Source organism: Gracilinanus agilis, chromosome 6 (genome assembly GCF_016433145.1).
Source record: "Gracilinanus agilis isolate LMUSP501 chromosome 6, AgileGrace, whole genome shotgun sequence".
Classification (NCBI taxonomy): Eukaryota; Metazoa; Chordata; class Mammalia; order Didelphimorphia; family Didelphidae; genus Gracilinanus; species Gracilinanus agilis.
This window is the reverse complement of record NC_058135.1, coordinates 226,875,679-226,896,127: the sequence shown is the minus strand read 5'-3', so window position 1 is coordinate 226,896,127 and position 20,449 is coordinate 226,875,679. Positions and strand designations below refer to the sequence as shown.

At 52.2% G+C, this 20,449-nt stretch overlaps 2 protein-coding genes across 2 annotated transcripts in view; one reads left to right on the top strand and one right to left on the bottom strand.

Moving 5' to 3' along the window:
- Positions 1 to 1,242: 1,242 nt before the first annotated feature.
- DOK1 (docking protein 1) lies at positions 1,243 to 4,580 on the top strand. Its single transcript, XM_044680488.1, has 5 exons — positions 1,243 to 1,317; positions 2,232 to 2,531; positions 2,663 to 2,750; positions 2,953 to 3,137; positions 3,405 to 4,580. The coding sequence occupies exons 1-5, from the start codon at positions 1,243 to 1,245 to the stop codon at positions 4,182 to 4,184; spliced, it is 1,428 nt and encodes a 475-aa protein (XP_044536423.1). The 3' UTR covers positions 4,185 to 4,580.
- A 295-nt stretch (positions 4,581 to 4,875) lies between these two features.
- Positions 4,876 to 20,449, bottom strand: part of LOC123251851 (meiosis 1 associated protein) — an 88,877-nt gene continuing 73,303 nt past the window's right edge. Inside the window, exons 6-9 of the mRNA XM_044681173.1 lie at positions 16,866 to 17,007; positions 9,997 to 10,203; positions 6,295 to 6,435; positions 4,876 to 5,229 (exon numbers count right to left, since the gene is read on the bottom strand). Coding sequence (XP_044537108.1) covers positions 5,071 to 5,229; positions 6,295 to 6,435; positions 9,997 to 10,203; positions 16,866 to 17,007 — 649 coding nt within the window. The 3' untranslated portion in view covers positions 4,876 to 5,070. The remainder of the gene's footprint in view (positions 5,230 to 6,294; positions 6,436 to 9,996; positions 10,204 to 16,865; positions 17,008 to 20,449) is intronic.

Genomic DNA, 20,449 nt, shown 5'->3' with positions numbered 1-20,449 from the left:
CCCCCGACTCCTTTCTCAGGGACCATCACCCATCCTCCCTCCTACCCTCCTTGCTTGTCCGTTTTGCTCCCCTCTCCCCAAGCGCCCCTACCTCTGGCCTGGAAATTGCCTCCAAAAGAATGGGATGGGGGACGTCAATCCCGGCCCCAGAGCTTAATCCAGGGACTTCCAAGAAAGTGCCGGGCCCAGGGAGACTGGACGCCCCTCCCTCAATCCCTCCCACCGTTCCACTCGGTCTGTCCCTCCCCCTCCCTGGCCAGCCAGGCCCCAGCCTTGCCTCCTCCCCTCCGCCCCTGGCCGCTCCACTCAATGAAGCTTTCTTTCTTCCTAGGCGGCCAGAGGCTGGAGGATACGGGGGCCCGTGTTGGGCGAAGCCCCTGGCTTTTGACTGGGAGAAGCCTTGTGCTCACTTTGCGAACTCCATCGTCCTTCCCCTCCCCCAAGGTCCCTGCCTTGTTCCTTCCTTCACCCTCTGAGTTCGGGGCGCCACACGCTGAACCCTGTGTGTGTATACGTGAGCGTGTGTGTTTTCAGGTCGACGAGCATTTATAAGCACCTACTGTGTGCCCCGCTATCGGCGCGCGCACCTACTATGGTCTTGTCTCAGCCTACAGGGTGACGGCGTCTGTCTGGGATTGCTCAGTACACAATAGAGGGGAAGCTCTTGGAGGGCAGGGGGCATTCTGACCTTCTCTTAGGCCTGGCACGCTCACATACTGATCAGACCGGGAACTTTCCCCGAGGAAGCATCTAGCTAAGTTTCGAGAGGCTGCCAGAGATGCTTCCCGCCCAAACCGGTGCAGGTAGAGCTCGAACCCAGCTCTTTGGGCCACTTACAGTGCAGTGACCAGGGTGCTCGAGGCACTCAGTAGGCGCTTGAGGTCTGAGTGCATGTTTTGTGGGGGCCGAGCGGGGAGAGTAGTCTATGTGTGTGAGAGCTTGAGCTTATGTGGGGGGAGGAAGGGGAGCTTCCTGAGCCCTCCCACTTCTTTCCATTTCGGGCGTCGGGGCCGGCCGCAGGAATGTTGGCCGCTCCAGCGGCTCCCGTCTCGTCCCGGTCCCGTCGGAATCCGGGCTGCCGAGCGTCTGCCGCTCCCGGCAATGACAGGGGAAAGGGGGGCCCCAGCGCTTGGGGAGGGGGGCGGTGATCCCTCCTCCCCCTGCCCCGCCCCGTCCCGGGGCCCCGCCCCACCTCCGCCCCTGCCCCGCAGCGCCAGGAAGAGGCCGGAGCCGCCTGGGGCCATGGACGGCGCCGCCATGGACGGGGCTGCCATGGAAGGACCGCTCTTCGTGCAGAGTCAACGCTTCGGGGCCAAGGTGGCTGCGGGCGCGGGGCAGCCCCGGGGGGCGCGGGCGGCGGAGCTGGGGGAGCTGGCGGGAGTCCCTGGGGCGGCCAGGAAGAAGCGGGCCCGAGGTCAGCCCGGGAGAAGTTTCTCCCCAAACTCCAGAGGAAGTCCCAACCCCTCCACGCTTCCTCCAGCCTCGGCCGGACGGAAATACGCCCCCCGCCACTCGGCAACTCCGCCTCCTTTAGGAAACCCCACCTCTCCCTCCTCCTGGAGCCCCCAGCAATTAGGGGGTAGGCAGCGGGGGGCTGGTACTCTCCGCCCCTGGCCTGAGGTCTTTGCAGGCATCATCCTTCCTACTGTTGGAGACCTGGCGGTCCATCCCCTTCCCCAGCCTCATTCCCCCTAGTCGTCTCCCATTCCTCGGGGTCCTCCTCCGCCCCCTCACCCCAGAGGAGGATCTGGACTTTTCGGTGTGGAGCCCCTTTCCCTCCTCAGGGTCGCTCAGTGGTGGAGAGCGATCCTGGGCTAGCCTGTGTCCAGCCTCTCTTCCTTTTCTCCTCTCATTTCCTGGTTTTCGCTACATGTCCCCAGGGTTTCCCCTCTTCTTCCCCCATGCCTTAACAAACAGGTGGTGTTTTAGAGCCCGTCCTCTGGCCCATATTCCCCCATATCTTCTCTCCTTCCTAGGGTCCCTCCGTGCCTCTTGTCTCCCAGTGCCTTTTGCTGGCGTTTCCTTCCATCCCCCCCCCCCCCCCCCCCGGGTGATCCATATACTGACGGAGGGCTGTTCCTCCTAGTCCCAGAGGTTGAGGAAGACCCTTCGCCTCCCGGCCTCCCTGATCATATGAAGCCCCTATTTCCCCAGCCCTACTCCATATCTTCATGTTTTCTCCTTTCCAAATAGCTTCTCAAAGTATTTTCCCACGCTCTCCCCCACTGCAGAAGTGGAGGAAGACCTGGGCAGTCTTGTACCCCTCCAGCCCCAATGGAGTGGCCCGGCTGGAGTTCTTTGAGCACAAGGGGCCAGGCTCTGGAGGCGGGTGGGGAGGCTCTCGTCGCCTGGACTGCAGAGTGATTCGCTTGTCGGATTGTGTGAGTGTGGCCCCGGTGACCTTGGACAGCCCCCCAGGACCCGGCACCTCTGTCTTCCGACTGGACACGGCTCAGCGCTCCCACCTCCTGGCAGCCGAGGGTCCTGCCAGTGTGGCCTGGGTGCAGATACTCTGCCAGACTGCCTTTCCGGTGAGAGGGTGGGATAAGGGAGGATGCTGCCTAGGGGAGTCCGTTTAGGCATGGGAGCATCTCCCTCCCTGTGGCCCCAGCTTTACCTAGGACACATTCTCAGGGTCACTGCTGCACTTTCTCCCCTGCAGAAAGGGTCTCTGGCCCCAGCAGACAGCTCTTCTGGGCCCTCTTCAATGGAGATGCAGGAGAACTCCCTGTACAGCCCCCATGGACAAGGTCAGGGTGAAGGGAGAAAGGGCTGGGGGGAAGCACCCGAGGGGTTTGGAGTAGGGATGGGATTCCACAGCCCCCCCCCCCCCCACGAAGGGTCCCAGGAGAGGGCATGTGAAGCTCCTGTGGGGCCCGTGACTAGGTAAGGTCCCCCCCCCTCCCCGCTCCACCTGGGAACGCTCTCCTTTGACCCTTCATTTCCTCCCAGGGTCCGAGTTCTGGGTGACTGTACAGAAAACAGAGGCAGCTGAGCACTGCGGCCTGAAGGGACACTACGTGCTCCGGGTGGAAGCCAATGGTCTGAGCCTCCTGGCGCTTGGGGGGCCAGGTCAGAGGAAGGAGCCTTTGCTCTCCTGGCCCTACACGCTGCTCCGGCGCTATGGACGGGACCGGGTAAGGGCTAGGCTGGGGCAGGGAAGGCTCAGGAGGCAGAGGGTGTGGTGGGGAGGCCCAGGAGAGTGTGGTGGGCCCCCCTTCACGGCAGCGGGGAGACGAGTCCCTCCTCTGGGCCCCCTGTGTCCCCGCTGCGGGGATGGCCTTGCATCAGACTCTTCCCTGGCCAACAGCGGTTCCCCTGCCTGGGAGAAGCGGGGCAATATATCTCTGAGGTCCCTGCCAGCTCTACAGGTCCCCGCTTTCCTTCTGCCCCTCTTCCTCCAGGCCATGTTCTCCTTCGAGGCGGGACGGAGGTGTCCCTCGGGCCCCGGCACCTTCACTTTCCAGACCTTGCAGGGGAATGACATCTTCCAGGCCGTGGAGGCCGCTATCCAGAGGCAGAAGGCTCAAGTCGGCATGGCTGCTGGAGCCGGTCCATCGGACGGGGGCACGGGAGGGGCCGGAACGGTGCCCGCTGCCTACCAGAGCTTTGAAGAGCCACAGGCAGCCGGCCCTGCCCTGTACTCGGAGCCCTTGGATGCCCTTCGCTCCCTGCCCGACTCTTCCCCAGACCCCCTGTACTCAGACCCCGTGGACAGTTCGGACCCGAGGACAGGACACAGGGCTGCTGCCCGGCACCCCCTCTACTGGGACTTGTATGAACAGGTGCAGCAGCAGCTTAAAGACACAAAGCTGGGGGAAGCCAAGAAGGAGCCCATTTATGACGAGCCCGAGGGTCAGAGCCCAGCCCCACCTCTGGGCCTTTATGACAAACCCCAGGAGCCCAGGGATGCCTGGTGCCAGCATGCTCGGGGGCAGGACGAGGGCTACGAGCTCCCCTATAACCCCAACATGGACGATTACGCCGTGCCCCCTCCAAGGAACCCCAAGCCTGTCCCGCCCCCCAAACCCCAAGTGCTTCCCGGGCCTAACAGCCCCAGCAGCGGGGGGCTCCCGGTGTACAGCCGGGTGCAGAAGGGGGCTGCTGCCAAGGGCTGGGGCCAGGCCACGCCTGAAGGGGAATCTCGAACAAGGCCTGGGACGAGATCGGAAGCACCCATGTAACCCCTGGGTGGGGGCGGAAGGAACTCAACGGGTGCTAAGAGGACATCTCTGCGGCCTGGGGGCTGCGCGGGGCTAGGTGGGCAGTGTGTGAGGCCGGGCCTCCGGGCAGCGGCAAGGGCCAGACCCCGCGGCCAAGGGCCTGCATTTGGCTGCCACCTTCCTCTGGGGGAAGGAGTCCTGGGGGAGGCCAAACCAAGGCCAGAGGAGACGGACTTGGGGCAACCCTGCTGGGACTCCTGACCGCTGGTGGGTGTGCTGGAGGGGCCTGGCCTGAGTCTGCTCCCCCGAATCCTGAGCTGCCTTGTGCCATGGACTCTTAAATGCATTAAAGTCAGCTGGGGCTGAGAGAGCTCTGACCAGCCATGTCTGCACGCGTGACGCAGGAGGACCAGCAGGGACCAGTGGTGGGAGGCAGGGTCTGTGGGAGGGGACGCGGCAGGGGCGGAAGGGCCCCCTCACCCCTCCTGCACCCCTGGGTGTCCCAGAGTCCTCCAGAACATCTCGGGAAGGGATTCCCCTGCGCTGGGTCCTGCCCACGGTAGGGGCTCCCACCATGGACTCCAGGCTAGAATTCGGCTCTCCTGTGCCATACCCTGTGTGGCCTGCTCTGTAAACGCAGTTTCTGCCCTTCAAAGCTCAGCTTTCCAGATCTGGCCCATTTGTTCACACATCACGGCTCCAGGTGGGACAAGCGGCCTTTTATTCAGTGGGAAGAGAAAGCCTGGGCTGCTGTCAGGGACCCTCACACGCTTGCCCGTACAGTGCCGGAGGCGGGATGGGGGCACCCGAGACCCTCAGAAGCCAGGACAGGCCTCAAGCCGCTGCAGGGGGAGGGGGCAGGCCTGGCCAAACGCGGCCAGATCCTTCGGGGCCTTTGCCGGGACTCTCAGAAGAGACGTTCTTCGTCATCTGAAAGCAACAGCACGGGCTCCGACGATGCCTTTTTGGCTGCCGGCATTTTGTGGGCCCTGGAAGGAGTCGGGGTTGGCACCAGGGGCAGAGGGAACACCGTCGCTCGGGCTCGGTTTGGGGGCAGCCTTCCAACCTGCAGGAAGAGGAAGCAAGGCATTGGGGGAGAGAGGAGCAGCGGCCCTGTGGGGCCGGGAGTCCTGAGGGGCCTTTTCTCTCTCTCTTTTTTTTTTTTTTTTAACCCAATCAGTACTATGTATTGGCTCCAAGGCAGAAGAAAGGTAAGGGATAGGCCATGGGGGTCAAGTGACTTGCCCAGGGTCACACAGCTAGAAAGTGTCTGAGGCCAGATTTGAACCCAGGCCTTCCCATCCCTGGGCCTGGCTCTATGCACTGAACCACCCAGCTGCCCCTTTGATGGGTCTCTCTTCATTCAGGCTAGTTCTATCTCAGCCCAGTACCAGAGAATCAGCCTCAGTCTGGCTCTGCACCCCTGGGGGGCTTCCCTGCACTCAGTCAGTGGGTGCCCTGCAGCATGCCCCCAGGGTAGCTCAGATAAGGCATCAGTGACAGAACAATTTCTTAAAGCCAGGAGAGAAGCCCCAGGACCTCCTGCCTTTCCCTGCCCATCTCAGGCCTTCTGAGGGGCTTGCATATTCCCTCTGTCTGTTCTTTTCGCCCCTCCCCCCAGAAGCAGTCTGTACAAGAGGAGCGGAGGACCTGGGTTCAAATCCTGCCACGTGCCTGACTCTACATCTATGACCACATCTTAGTCTCCTTATTCCTTATTTCTATGATGAAGGTCGGCCTAGCTGGGGGCTGTTTCCCTGTCAGTGGTTTCCTCAGTAACTGGCTGTTTTCTGCATGTAAAGGTATCAGTGGGAGTGAGCAGGGCCTCCTCAGCCTCCCTCTGTGGCCCACACTTCCTGGCGCTGACAGGCCGCAGCCCTCTCCCCGCTCCTGGTGCCTCCGCTGAGCGCCCCGGCTGCTTGGATGGGAAACTTGGGCCCTCGTCCTCCTTCCCGGCCAGAGCTCTAGTCTGCCTTCTGCAGGGCTTCTTCCTTGCCCCGAGCTGGGCTACTGTCCTTCCATGAGTGACCCCTGCCGGCAGGCCCCATTGCTCCCAGGACCCTGGAAGAGCTTCCTGAGCTGGAACGGCCTCTGAATGGGGGGGGACTCTGTGTGTGTGAGGGGGACCTACCTGTCTGGGGGGCTGCAGCTCCCGCCCTGGGGAGATGAGCCCCTGAGGCTTGGACAAGAGGCTTCTCAGGTGTTCATAGAGGCGGCCCTTAACCCGCAGAGGATTGTAGGTGGATTCTACCTCGAGGCCATCCAAGGTGCTCTGTGGAGAGGGAGGGAGGGAGAGAGGCAAAGACCAGGCTATAGCAGGCTGGCCTTCACAAAGATGACCTCATTTAACCTCTGGGGAAGGCTAATAGCATCGAAGGACAAAGAGAAAAATGAGGGGCCTTGAACGTCCCACCCGGCCCGGCTCTGAAGTCAAAGGGCATAGAATCCACCCACCCCACAGCTGAGCAGGGATCCCCTCTCTGAAGAGGAGTGATCCAGCCTCTGCCCAGCCTCACTGCCTCCAGAGGCAACATCTTCCCCATCTGGGTGTCTGTGTAGCCCGTGTAGGCCCATTCCTGGGCCTTTCTCCTCATGGTACCCTGGCCTAGAGGCAGGGGCCCAGGAGAGGCTCGAGGAAGGCCAGAGTGTGGCGGGGGGCCAGCAGAGGCGGGCTAGGGGTGGGTACGGCATGTCCTCTGGCCCTTTGAGGTGTGAATACACGGGAACAGCATTCCTGAGCAGTCAGGGTTTCCGGCCGCGGCGTCCTATGCCAGGAACGGCTGGCCTCCAAGGGAGGCTCCTCATCGCATCCTCAGTGCGGGGCTGGGCTTGGCCTCCTCAGGGGATGAGGGGGGTCTGCCCGCCTCTCTCCACCTCTGTCCTCTCTTTCCACTGCAGGCTTAGGTCGGGGCTTGCAGGCTTAGGTCGGGGCTTGGCGATCCAGCCGCAGAATGGCTCTCTCCGGCCAGGAAGGCAGGCGGAGGAAGCCAGAGACAAACCCTGTGGGCTCAGGAGAGGGGGATGGTTGTGCTGGCCGAATGGTCTTTAGGGCCGCCTCCTCCTCTGCAGAACCATCGGGGGAAGCCGTTCTGCTGGGGACAGCTAGGACAGCCCTCGTACCCTCCCTGCCCGATCCCAGGAGGCTGGCAGGCACAGACGCAAGGAGAAAGGCCCAGGAAGGGCCATACACAGGCTGCACAGACACACTGATTGTCTGGAGGCAATGAGGCTGGGCAGAGGCTGGATCACTCCTTTTCGGAGGCGCCACAGAAGGGATCCCTGCTCAGCCGTGGGATGGAGGAATTCTTTGCCCTCTGACATCCCCATCAACTCAGAGAGGTGACTTACTAACACAGACAGAAGACACAGATCCATGCCTACACTTATGAAAAATGAAAGCCCCCACCCTCCATTGATTCCAAGGCAGAAGAGCGGTAAGGGCTAGGCAAGGGGGGTCAAGTGACTTGCCCAGGGTCACCCAGCTGGGAGGTGTCTGAGGCCAGATTTGAACCCAGGACCTCCCTTCTCTAGGCCTGGCTCTCCGTCCCCTGAGCCACCCAGCTGCCCCCCACATGCCTATCCTTTTACAGAGCCATACACAATGTTGGGGAACAGACCATTAGAAATAATGTTGTTTTGGTGGTGTGAGAAGGTCATTACATGGGAGGGAAGTGATCAAACATTATCCCGGCTGCTCTGGAATCCACAGGGAGCAAAGCTGAGGTGACACGAAGCTGCAATGCAGAGGAAGCCAGAGGCCCCAGCTAAACTAGGGGGACCTGGGGGGCATCACGGAAAGGCACGCCTGGGCTGCCTTTGGGCACGAGCGGACTTGATGTTGCCCACTGACTTTTCTGAGGAACGTGCCAGTTTGGTATTTTCATTTTGGTTTTGGTCCCGTTCCATTCAGTTACAAAGACTGCAGCTTCCTTGAGAATGATGCGCCTGGGTAACCAGACATTTGTTTTCTAGTCTGTTTTTAAAGATCGCCATTTCCTTAAAAAGAGAATTTACCAGGAATGAGACGTCAAGCCCACTTTTTGTTTCTTTTTTGGCAAGTAAGAACTTAAACATTTGGGTGAACTATCATAGTCTTTGGTTGGTTGGTCCTTTTTTTGGTAATAGGACTTTTTTCAATTCTCTTCAATGCTTCCATCGTACTCCTATGTGTACCTAAGCCTCTTTTCAGATCATGACATTATTTCTGTAATTGTTGCCGTATCTCACCTTTCTATCTGGCCAGAACTTGGAGCTGTGAGTCTCCTGTTCCCACTCGCCCTCGTGGCCCACGTGGTTACAGCAAAACACAGAGACCCCAGAGGCTTCCCAATCAAGTTCAGTCAGCCCCCTCTCTTCCACAGTCTTAGCTGCCTCAGATGGCTGTCCAGCGGGCACCTCGCGCTTCATGTGCCCGAACCTGAACAAGTCTCTACCCTGAAAAGCCCATCACTCCTCTAGGCTTGGCTGCCTCCGGGGAAGACACCGCCGTTCTGTCAGGCAGCTGAGGGGGCAGCTGGGGAGGCATCTTTCTCCCTCGGTTTCCAGAGTCCAGTCACTCGTCAAGTCCTGCTGATCCTGTGGGCCGCCTCTCCGATCCATCCCTTTCTCTCCACTTCAGTTGTCACCTGTACTATCTGTCTGGGTCTTTCCCTTCTCCAATTCTGTGAATATTCTTCACAAAGCTACTAGGATGTCTTCCTAAAGTCTCTGTAATAAAATGCAAACTCCTTAGGCTAGAATCGAAGCCCTGATCTGCTTCTAATCTCCCTTTCCAGTCTAATTTCTTCATTCACTCTTTTTATAGCTAAACTGGACTACCAGCAGTTCCCTGAACGCGACACTTTCTCCTGCATCTATCCAACTGTGCAGACTTTCAGTGTCGCCTCCTTCGTAAAGCCCTCCCTGATCTCCCTTCTCCTATTTTTCTGGAGCCTGCCGCCTGTGCCTCTGCTGTCTTATTCACAGTTACATCCTAGCCTACTTATTTCTGTACGTGGTGTGTTTCCCCAGCAGAATGTAAGCTCTTAGGGCACAGCGATGAAGTCGTTTTTCATCTTTGTGTCCCTAGGGCTTCACCAGGGCCTTGCACAGATTTGGAGGTAAATCTATGCTTGCTCAATCAGATAGATATGTGACACCTAGACCCTGACCCAAACACAGGAACGCCCGGAGACTCTCGGCAACCACAAACAGGCCCTCACAGGCAGACATGCACGTGGCCACTGAGACAGTCTCGACACACACACACAACTGTATCCATACAGATATCAATCCTCTCCTCCCTTTTCTCTCTCCACTTGGATCTTTTTTCCCCTTTGCTCTTTTCTTCTTCTCCCTCTTCTTCTTCTCCTCTTAACCCTTGACTTTTTTCCTTCCTTATTTTGCCCTGCAAACTCCCACAACTAGCTGGTGCCAAAAATGTTGAAATTTGGAATGTGTTTACATTTGCCAAAGATACTTGATGCCTACTTGCCGGGCACCATCTTTCTCTTGTGCCCTATCCCAGCGTTCCAAGTTCCAGGTTGCAGCACATGTCTCTGTGGCAGCTTCTTTCCTTCAAGGACTGCTCTATGTTCATATTAATCAAATTTCCCCTTTAGGGGAAGAGGCAACTTTACCCACCCCCCACACCTCTTCTCTGCCACCTCCTTCAGGCTAACCTTTCCTTGGTTAGCCATTCCATTCTTCCCGCTACTGAATCCACATTCTCTGTAGTACTCATCTCCTTCCTGCCTAGGCCATCTCTATGTCAGGTTTTTTTGTTTTCCTCTCTGTACACCGTCTGCTTCTCTTGCTTCTTCCTTGGGATCTGTCTGGTCTCTGCCCCACTTACCTCCACACTCTGAAGGATATCCTCAGGTGGGTCCTCAGAAGGCAGAGGGAAGGAGTTGGGCAGCAGCAGCTCACACGTGGCCACTGCTTTGACAAGCATTGTGAGAGAGCTAGATGGGAAGATGATGTAGAAGGTGTTGGTGGGACCTCTCTGGCTGGGTCCTGGGCTTGGAGGCTCTCCTTTGGCCAATAGCAGCCACTCTCTTTTCTAAAATAAGGAGATATACAAAAACACACTTAGCTACCCCTGAAGCCTTAATATTACAGACCACACTGAAGGTGTCAGAGACAGGAACCCTCTTATCCTGGCACCGAGCAGAAGACGTTTTGTGCTATTCTTGAAGAGGTCATCATTCCTCTTTCCTTCATAAAAGCCTGACTGCCATGTCATGGAGATGTGTCATATTGCATATTGGGGACATATCAGAGCCACGTGCATCAAAAAATGCTCCCTTTTCCAAAAGGGATCACATCTTTCTGTGGTCAAAACTCCCCAAGAGTTGTCTTCTCCATCAGAAAGTAAGCTCCTGGAGGGCAGGGGCTGTCTTGATTTTGCATTGTATCCCCAGTGATTAGTACGTAGTAAATGGTTGATAATTGTAGGTCATTTGTTTCTTTATTTATTTGTTCAGTTGAGTGGCTCAGGCTAAAAGACAAAAGGAGAAACACAAAAGGAACCCCAGAAACCAGGCAAGCAAAAGTGAGTCTGTGTGGAATGGCAGAAAGAACACTCCAGTGACCAAGAGGAAATTTCATTTCAGTTTCTGGCTCTGCTCCTAACCCATGGAATGACCTTAAGCAAATTACTTCCCCTTTCCCAGCCTCATTTTTTTCCTCTGCAAGATGGAGTTTCTCCAGAGTTCCTCCCAGTTCTTCCAGTGAGTGGATGCTTACTTTCTGGGGATGGTAGAATAAAGATTCCTTCTTACTGAGTTACTAGTGGAACACAATTCTGTCTGGGGTTCCTTTCAGTTTGGAAATCCTACAACTCTGTCCTTTCAAAGTTCTATGGAATATGCTGTATATTGCCTGATTCTTCATGGAAGGAGAATCTGAGAGGTGGATGAAGGGAGAATTCTGTTAAAGTGTTGTGTGTCTGCTGTGGCTTCCTAGCCAAAGACATTCCTGGAGGTTAGCAGTAGGGAGAAGGCCTGACTGCCTTAAAAATGGTCTTTCCAGGAGCCAGGAACGGAAACAGAGATGGAAAACAAGGTCATTTTCTATGGTAATTTCCAGAGTAAGTTCATCAAGGACAGGAAGGGAGCTGCCACATGCAACAACTTGTAGGATTCCAACTATTTGTTTTTTTATTTTATTTTTTTGGTTGGGATGATCACCAAATATATCTACTGCAGAAGCAGCTAAGTGTTAGAAAAGTGCCAAGTCAAGCCTTTTCACTTTCTGGTTCCTTAGAGAAAATTCTTTAGAGGTGGACCATGCCTTGTATGAGAATGCAAAAGGCGTAACAAACAAAACTGAGGCTAACATAGGGGAGGGAGAAGGAGAGGGAGCGGGAGCCTGGGGAAGAGACAGAGTGCTAAAAAGGATGACAGGATGAAACAAAATGATCTCAAAAGTTTGGATCTAGGGATTGACTCCTGCAAAAAGAAGCATCCCTGGGGCAGCTGGGTAGCTCAGTGGATTGAGAGCCAGGCCTAGAGACAGGAGGTCCTAGGTTCAAATCCGGCCTCAGACACTTCCCAGCTGTGTGACCCTGGACAAGTCACTTGACCCCCCATTGCCTACCCTTACCAATCTTCCACCTATAAGTCAATACCCAGAAGTTAAGGGTTTAAAATTAAAAAAAAATACTTTGAGGATCTAGAAGAATGCAAACTCCTTGAAGGCAGCATTTTTTGTTTTTGAGTCCGTCTTATCTAGGCTTAGTATAGCACCTTGAAGATACTTATTGAATATTTCTTTTAATTGAGTGGGTCCATGGTTCATTCCATCAGTTCCTTTTACCACAGAAGCCATGGGCCCACTGCAACTGAGAAGATGGTTTTAGGAGTTGTTGTAGCAGTCTCCCTCTGCCCCTTCAAATTCTTCTGGTGCCCAACCTCTGCCTAGCTGGGCTATTCTTTGTGTGAGTGGGGCACAGTCCACTTCTGGGCTTCTATTGCTAGTTTTTCCAGCTTGATGGGCCCTGCCAGAGCTCTTGAGAACCTCTGCTATGACGTGAGTTCCTTAAGAGGAAGGTTCTGTCTGGCCCTTCTTTATATACCCAGAACTTAGCTTAGTTGCCTGGCCCAGGGAACACTTACTAAATGTTTGGCCGCCCATTCTGCCATAATAATATGGTCTTAGAGAAGACCTTTGTGGTGGAAGCTGAAATTTAACAGAGATAACTAGGAACACGTCTAGGAATAGGACGGGGGACATTTTATTGAAGTTTATGTAAAAAAGTCCTGGGGCTTTTAGTTCTTGTTCACCTCTACAGTGTGGTAAACACACTCAGAATTACACTTGTACTTGTCTAACCACATCTTGGACATTGTGTTCAGTTCTGGGACCCACTGATAAGTGACAGTGAACAGAAAAGGGAGAAGATGATGGTGAGGGGGCCTGGAAATTATATTTTATGAGGAAGAAAAGATGGAAAAGGCCCAAGGATGAAGTGCTCTGATAACCTTAGAGAAACCTCCCAGGGGCCTATCTCCCCTGAACTGTTCAGAGCTATGGCTCCTCTGAAAGAGTATATAATAACAATGATAACAATAACAAGAATGGCTAACATTCATATGGTGCTTATCATGTGCCAGGCATTATGCTAGTGCTTTACGATGATTAGTTCATTTGAACCTCACAATCCTGAGAGATTGGTGCCATTATTATCCCCATTCTACAGTTGAGAAAACAGAGGTAGACAGAGGCTAAATGACCTATCTAGATTCACATCTGTCTAGAGTAAGTGGATGAGGCTGTATTTGAACTCAGGCCTTCTTGACTCTAGACCCAGTGTTCTATCCACTGTACTACCCAGCTCCTCCATATTTGCTTAAGAGTCCACAGGGTAGCCCAATTACTGAGCTTGACAAATGATTAAAAAAAAAAAAAACTCCTCCCTGGAGCTCAGTCACTTTTGCTTGATCTGTCTGCTTATCTGGCTTTTGTTGGTCCTCACTCAGCCTTGGACTTGCTTCCTTCCTTGGATTCTGCTGACTTGGCCTCCAAGAACATGGAAAAAATTTTGCCTCTTGCTTCTGACCCAGACTTTGTGGGATCTGGAGAGGGGAAGGCACCTCAGAGGCTATCTAGTCCAGCCTTCTCATTTTACTGATGAAGAAACTGGCCCAGAAAGGTTAAGGTTGCTCAGGTCACAGAGGTGGTATCTGATGTGATCCCTTTTCCCAGACCCTGTACTTGATCATCTGGTAACTGATCTAGTCCTCAGACCTGCCCTCTGGCACTTTAGGACTCAAGACGGTGCCCATGTACGGCTGCTACTTCCACCTTATCTTGGCCCTTAACAGCAAGATGCTCCACTATCCTTCAGTTGGTGCCAGGGAAGGCTTCCAGCCTCATCATGTTGCTGGTCCCACCTTCCTGTCCATCTCCAGGTGCAGGGACAAGGTATAGGATGGATGCCTCATGGATTGACACAGATCATCATTTTCTTTGAATAGTCCTAGTTATGAATCTGTTTAACTGTACTCGATCTACATTGTTCCATTCATCCACAAGGATACCATGAAGACTTTATTGAAGACCCACTATTCCTATGGCATTTTTCCTGATTCATCAACCTAGTAATCCTAACCAAAAGAGAAACCAAGTTTGGTGGTCGGAGTTATTTTGAGATGGCCTCGTGATCAGTGACTGAAAACTGTCAATAATCTTTTCTAGAACAGCGTGAAGAGAAACAGACACAAGAGGTTGGTGATTCCCTCAGTTCATTCCACTGCCCTCTCTGAAAATTAGGATAACATCTGTTTGTGTCTGGCTTTTCTTCCTCTCTCCCTGATGTCTCAGGATATCCTGACAAAGAAAACAGTGCAAGTTTTTTTCAGCTCTTTGGCATAAAATTAATCTGAATCTCAAGTTCATTGAAGTTGCCAGAGTCTCTTCCAATATTCTCCTTGGGTTGTGATTTCCTAGTGCAATTATTTGTTCTCTTGCCTTTCTTTGTGTGCCAGATCACTGGCCTTGTTAGAGAAGACAGAAGCAAAATGATCTTGGCCATTCTCATTTTCTGTTGTTTATTAATATTACTCTCTCTTCCTCAAGTGGTGGGTCTGTCACTTCCTTTTTGTTGGCTTAGCATTCTTCACAAACCTCAGGTCATTAGGGACTTGCCTGACAGTCTTTTCACAGCTAATCTGGTGAAAAGAGACCTGGATGTGAGGCCAGAAAGCCTTTGGGGGAGTTAAGAGTCCCACCCTTCATTAGCTTGTGACCAAGTCATTAAACTCTCCCAGCCTGCGTCCTCACCTACAAAATAGAGATAATAATACAGAATAATGATAGGTAAATAAGATCATATTTTGAAGGCATTTTGTAACCACAAAGCCTCCTGACTAGAGGCCTTAAAGTGGAGACTGGTTGGCCATTTATTAGGAATGCTGCCAGGAGTGGGAGGTTAGCCCACTGAAGCCCTTTAACTCTGAGGTTCTGGGCCTCCATGACTTAAATGCATCACTTCTCAGCCTTTTGAACCTACGATCATGTACAGGTAGTCAGTCAGTGTGAGCTCTTGTTTTCATCACTCTTTGTCATCCTCCTTTTCCCTTTTCTACCTGTCTATTTTAAATCTGACCTCCCTGGGCAGATAAGACCGTAGTTCCATGTCAATGGAGGATGCCCCTTTCCTCCAGATTGGGGTTGTTCTTCCACAACAAATCTCTACTTTGACCAGTCTAGAGATGGATCCAGACTAGGGTGCCCCAATGTCTGGCCTTAGATCTGAGCTAGAGCCTGTGGGGCTAGGATGGAAAGAAGGAGACAAATGAGGTGGGCTAATAAATAATCACGAAATGATGATGATGATGATGGCTCCTATTTCTCTAGCACTCCAAGGTTCACAAAGCACTTGCCCTTGTGTGCTATAAATAATGCAGGTATTATCCCCATTTAGCCAGTCAGGACATTAGAACACAGAATCGACATAATTTGCCAATGAACCAGCTCTGGACACTGAAGTTTCTTCTCCCTCGGGCAATCAATTAGAGCCAGTTCCAGCCTGAAGGCAGAGATTCCCTGTTCTACACAGAGAGGCTCACCACTGGCACAGACAGCCCTCTGCTCTGTACACAGACGGCCAGGCTCACCCAGTCCCGCTCATATTCCTGGTCCTCCAGCCTCAGGCCGTTTGGCACATATTGGACTCTCTACCACCAGGAGCACCCTCAGTGCTCCTGAATTACTGGAGAACAGACCCTGGCGGCTTCCTATAGATTGCCACATCAATCTGAACTATTGAAGCTGGCATTCAGAGTTCCTCCACACTCAGCCAGACCTGTTTTTCCTCTATTCCAACTAAGCTAGCTGGCAACTCTACTTGCTCCTGCCTCCTGCTGACCCTTGATATTAACAGCAGGATGGGGCTGGTCAGAGAAGCGGGACCCCTGGCTATGGACAAACTTCAGGGACTCCACTCTCCACTCATTTTACCTCTGCCAACCAACCGTGTGTTGGTATACCAGGGTTGTCAGACCTGCCTATCCCTGACCAGGTTTATAGTGAAGTGTGCGAGGGAACAGAGAAACGAGAGGCCATCTTTAGGGCTCTGAGAAGATGGTGGTGGCTTGGGTGCAGCGCCTGGGTCTTTCCTCCTCTCTCTGGGTTCTTTCATGTGATTAACTGCTGGACCTCCAGGGCTGGCAGTAGGAGCTCATGAGGGGTGTTTCAAGTTGGACCCTGCCTTATTCCAGTCATGGCTCAGAGTCAGTGAATCCAAGAGGGGATATGAGTGGTGTTTGTGTGTCCTAAAGGTTCCTCTTGAGAGCTGTGTGGTATTTCTTTAAAAAAAAAACACACACTCAATAAGCATTTACTATGTGCCAGGTACTGTGCTAAGTGCAGGAGATATAAAGAAAACTCAAAATTAGTCTCTGCCTTGAAGGGAGCTTATGTTCTAATGGAGGCCACAATATATAAAGCACGAGGTATGCAAAGTAGAGGTGCTCCCAGATGGTACACTGAGCCTACGCCATTTCCTCCATGACTAAGTTCAAGCTCCCTTGCCTGAGAAAGATTATCTTTCAGTGGGCATCTTTGAGACTCTCTTTCATGGTCCCCCTCCCCCCAAATATTCTTCTTCCTTCACTGCAAGTCAGTGAAGGCTTCCTCCTCTATTCTTTCTCCCACTGTTCTTTCCTTCTCCTTCCTTTCTTTTTCCCTTCCTTTTTCCCATCCATCCTTTCTCCTCCTTCCCTCCTCCCTCTTGGAAAACCTTTTCTTGCTGCCTAGTTTGCTGCTTCTGCTGCTGCCTGATACTTGAAAGCTCAGTTTAACAAACCAGGGGTTCCCGAGTTGTGTGACACTGATTCCAAGTCTCTCAGAAAGAAACCTAAAGACAGCAGAGAGTGTACAAGGGGGTGATGAAATGAGGGCTGTGGAGTTAGGGCAAAAACAGTAGAGCCTGCTCAGAGATTGGGGAGGAAGTTACAGAGGTAGGATTCTATAGGGGACAAGAGTGTACTGTAGAACAGAGCAGAAAAGGTTGACAGAAGACTTTGAGGGAAGGTACAAGGATCGTAGTCACCACAAGGAGGACCCTCTCTCTTTACCCTCTCCCCACAGTGGCACCTTGGGACAGAGCCCTGTAGTTATGGCTCAGGGGAACTGGTGCTGATTCTGGGGCTCATGCCCATTCAGTGGCGGGTATGTCAGCTTTCCAATCTCTTGGTGCCCAGCGACACGGGAACTCACCTGCAGGCTGTGACACAAAGCATGGAACTGTTGCTGGTTTGTCTCTAGCTCATCCCAGTCCAGCTGCCAACAACTTGTTGGCCTGATGATGAATGGGAGTCCATACGTCACTGACTCGCAGACCCCACTGGATTTTAGAGCCCTGGGACAAGATGAGAGCAGGGACAGAAGGAACATTCTGTGGTATTCAAGCCTATCCCAACTGGGCTCAAATCCAAGCAGTCAGTCACCACACAAGGGCTCAGGCCGGGCTCCAAAGTGAGAACCACCCTCTCAGGCACACCCTGCACAACCCTGCTGAGGATGCCCACCCCGTGCCCCTTAGCAGCAATCCTACTGGCAACAACATTTCTCAAATACAAACACAATAAACACTTATTAAGTGCAGCGATGGGTGCTGGAGGAATTAGCCAGTCTAAATAAGTGCTCACTGGCATCAAGAGGCTTCTGGCTGACCCAGGTACTTTGCTACACATCAAGGACACAAGACAAAAGCAAAACCAGCCCTTGGCATCAAGGAGCCTCAGGTCTACCTGGGAAGACAGCACATATATACATAAATATGTACAGAATAAATATGGGATGATTTTGGGAAGTGGGAAAAACTAGCATTTTGGGGAGGGAGATCAGGAAGAACCTCATGCAGAAAGTAGGGCTTGAACTCAGGTCTAAGGAAAACCAGGGATTCTAAGAATTGAAGGAGAGGTGGGAGTGTGTTCCAGGTAAGTACAAGGACCTGGAGATGGACAGTGCAATGGCAGAGTAAAAGGTTCTGAGTATGTGGAGGGAAGCATGATTTCTGACTGGCTAAGAGACTTCTGAGGCCCTGATGCCGAGTGTGGAGAGACTCAGGAGAGAAAGGGGGAGACGAGGGCCTTTGAGGGATAGGTGTGAAAGGCAAGGCCTGCATTTGTGAATGATGGATGGGACCTCCCTAGAGCTGCAAGTCTCGCTTCAACATGCCTCTTGATTCCCCGCACATGGAGCCCAGAGACCACCGGTAAGATGGCTCTCCTTGGCTGAGCTGAAATTTTATTTGACTTCTGAGTCAAAAAGTACTTAGAATTTCAACTCAACCAAGAAGAGAACAATGTTACCAGCGAAGTCAGTTCTTAGCAGTTTCAGGTTGTATGTGCTAGGAATTGAGGGACACACAGTGGACAGAGGCCTAGACCTGAAGTTAGGAAGATGGAAGTTAAAATCTGGTTTTGTACTTATTAGCCATGGGAAAGTCTGGGCAAGCCACTTACCCTTTCTCAGTCTCATCTGTAAAATGGGGATAATCCCAAGATTGTTGTGATGGCAAAATGAGATATTTGTAAAATGTTTTGCAACCCTGAAGAACTATATAAATTCTATGATTATGATTGTTGTTGTTATCACTACACTAACCTCTTTAGTTATCACTACACTAACCACTGAGCTGGGTGGCTCAGTGGATTGAGAGCCAGGCCTAGAGACTGGAGGTCCTAGGTTCAAGTCCGGCCTCGGACACTTCCAGTTGTGTGACCTTGGGCAAGTCACTTGACCCCTAATGCCCACCCTTACCACTCCTGGGCCAAGGACGGTCCCTAGCCCGGATGAAAAAGGAGGAGGGTTGGGCGTGGGGCTAGCAACCCCACCTTGTAAAAACTACATCTGCTAAAGAAACTGCAACCTAAAGTAGGGGCAGCTGGGCTAGCTCAGTGGATTGAGAGCCAGGCCTAGAGACGAAAGGTCCTAGGTTCAAATCCGGGCTCAGACACTTCCCAGCTGGGTGACCCTGAGCGACTGTGTGACCCATTGCCTACTGGTTGTGGCCCTATGCTCCTAGAATGGAGTCCCAGGATAAAAAAAAAACAAAACAAAAACCTCTTTAACTTCCCCGATTTTTATTTCACTGTTTGTTCTAATAAATATGATTGCTTGTTGTCTTATTGTCCTTTGTATAACTGGCATTTGTAGGACGAAGCCAAGTTGGCAGAGAGTGAGCTATGACCTACTAGGCCAAGGAGGGACTGCTTCCTTCTCAGAGTTACCGAGGTAATTCCAGACTCCTAGAAGAGCATTATACCCATAGACTTAATATGCAAGGCGGGGAGGGGGGGGGAGAGAGACAACAAGAATCATATAACGATAGAAAAAATAGAAAAAAATATTCAAGGTGTTGTAGATATAATTCTAGCTCAATACCCTCCTTGGAGATGGACAATGAAGAAGTTAGCATGCATCCATGGCTCTGTTGGGTCTTGCAGATCCTCCCCTACTAGTTACTGGTTCTCCTCTTCCTCTTTTCCACAATGGTGGAAACTGGAGGGTCTCTTGGAGAAGCAGAATGGGGCTTTCTAGAGCCCAGAACTTATCTGTAGATATATCTATGGCCGACATAGGTCAGCCATTCTATATTAAGAAGTCCATCCAGGAGAACATTGTACACAGAGACTGACACACTGTGGTACAATAGAACATAACGGACTTCTCTACTAGCAGCAATGTAAGGATCCAGAGCAAGGATGAGGGACTTATGAGAAAGAAAACTAGCCACATTCAGAGGAAGAACTGTGGGAGGAGAAACACAGAAAAGAAACCACTGCTTGAACACATGGGCTGATGGGGATATTATTGGGGATGTAGACACTAAACAATAACTCTAGTCCAACTATCAATAATATGGAATTAGGTCTTAATCAATGATATATGCAAAACCCAGAGGAATTGTGCATCAGCTACAGGAGGTGGGAGGGGTTGGGGGAGAGGGAAAGAACATGAAATATGTAACTATGGGAAAATATTAAAAAAAATCCATCCATCTTTCTCTATTACACTACAAAAGGTTCTATCTCAAGTGCCCAAGCAGAGGACTCCTGAACTCCCTCAGTTCCTTTACAGCAGATTCTGCTTGCCCAGAATTCAACTCACACAAAAATTTAAGGAAACAAAGTTACTGAACAAAGCGAGTATAATGGGGGTTTGGAGAGCTCCCCAAATGGCGCCATCCATGTGGTACACAGTGCCCTGCTCTGTATAAATTTGTAATCTGAGGGTAGGAAGGACAAGTACACAAATAACCATGATTCAAGGGAAAATATAGTAAAAGTGTTTTCAACAAAATGCTCTGAGGAATGTGAGGAGAGAGGGATCACTTCCATCTCAGGGTAGTCAAAGACAGGAAGTAGAACCTAAGCTGGGCCTTGAAGAAAGTGGAGTCAGGTAGGAAAGAGCTCCCTGCAGGAACTGGGCACAGCATGAGCAAACGAGAGGGATGGAATCGAGGAAAGTCATCCAGTTTGATTGGAACAGAAGACCACATACTAAGGTGGGTAAAATGAGAAGAGGCTGGAAAGGTGGGTTTGTGCCAGATTATGGAGAGGCCTGAATGACAGTCAGAAATGGATACTTTGTGTAATGGGCAATGGAAATCTGTAGAATAATACAAGTAATATGGAAAAGATGAGATGATCATAAAAGCTGACATTTATAGAGGACTTTAGGATTTGCAGAGTACTTTGGGTACATCATTTCCCTTGATGTGACACTAAGTCCCTGGAGGTTTCTGAGTAGACGAGTGATAAGTGATGCCAGTGGTTGGGAAGATTACGCAGGCT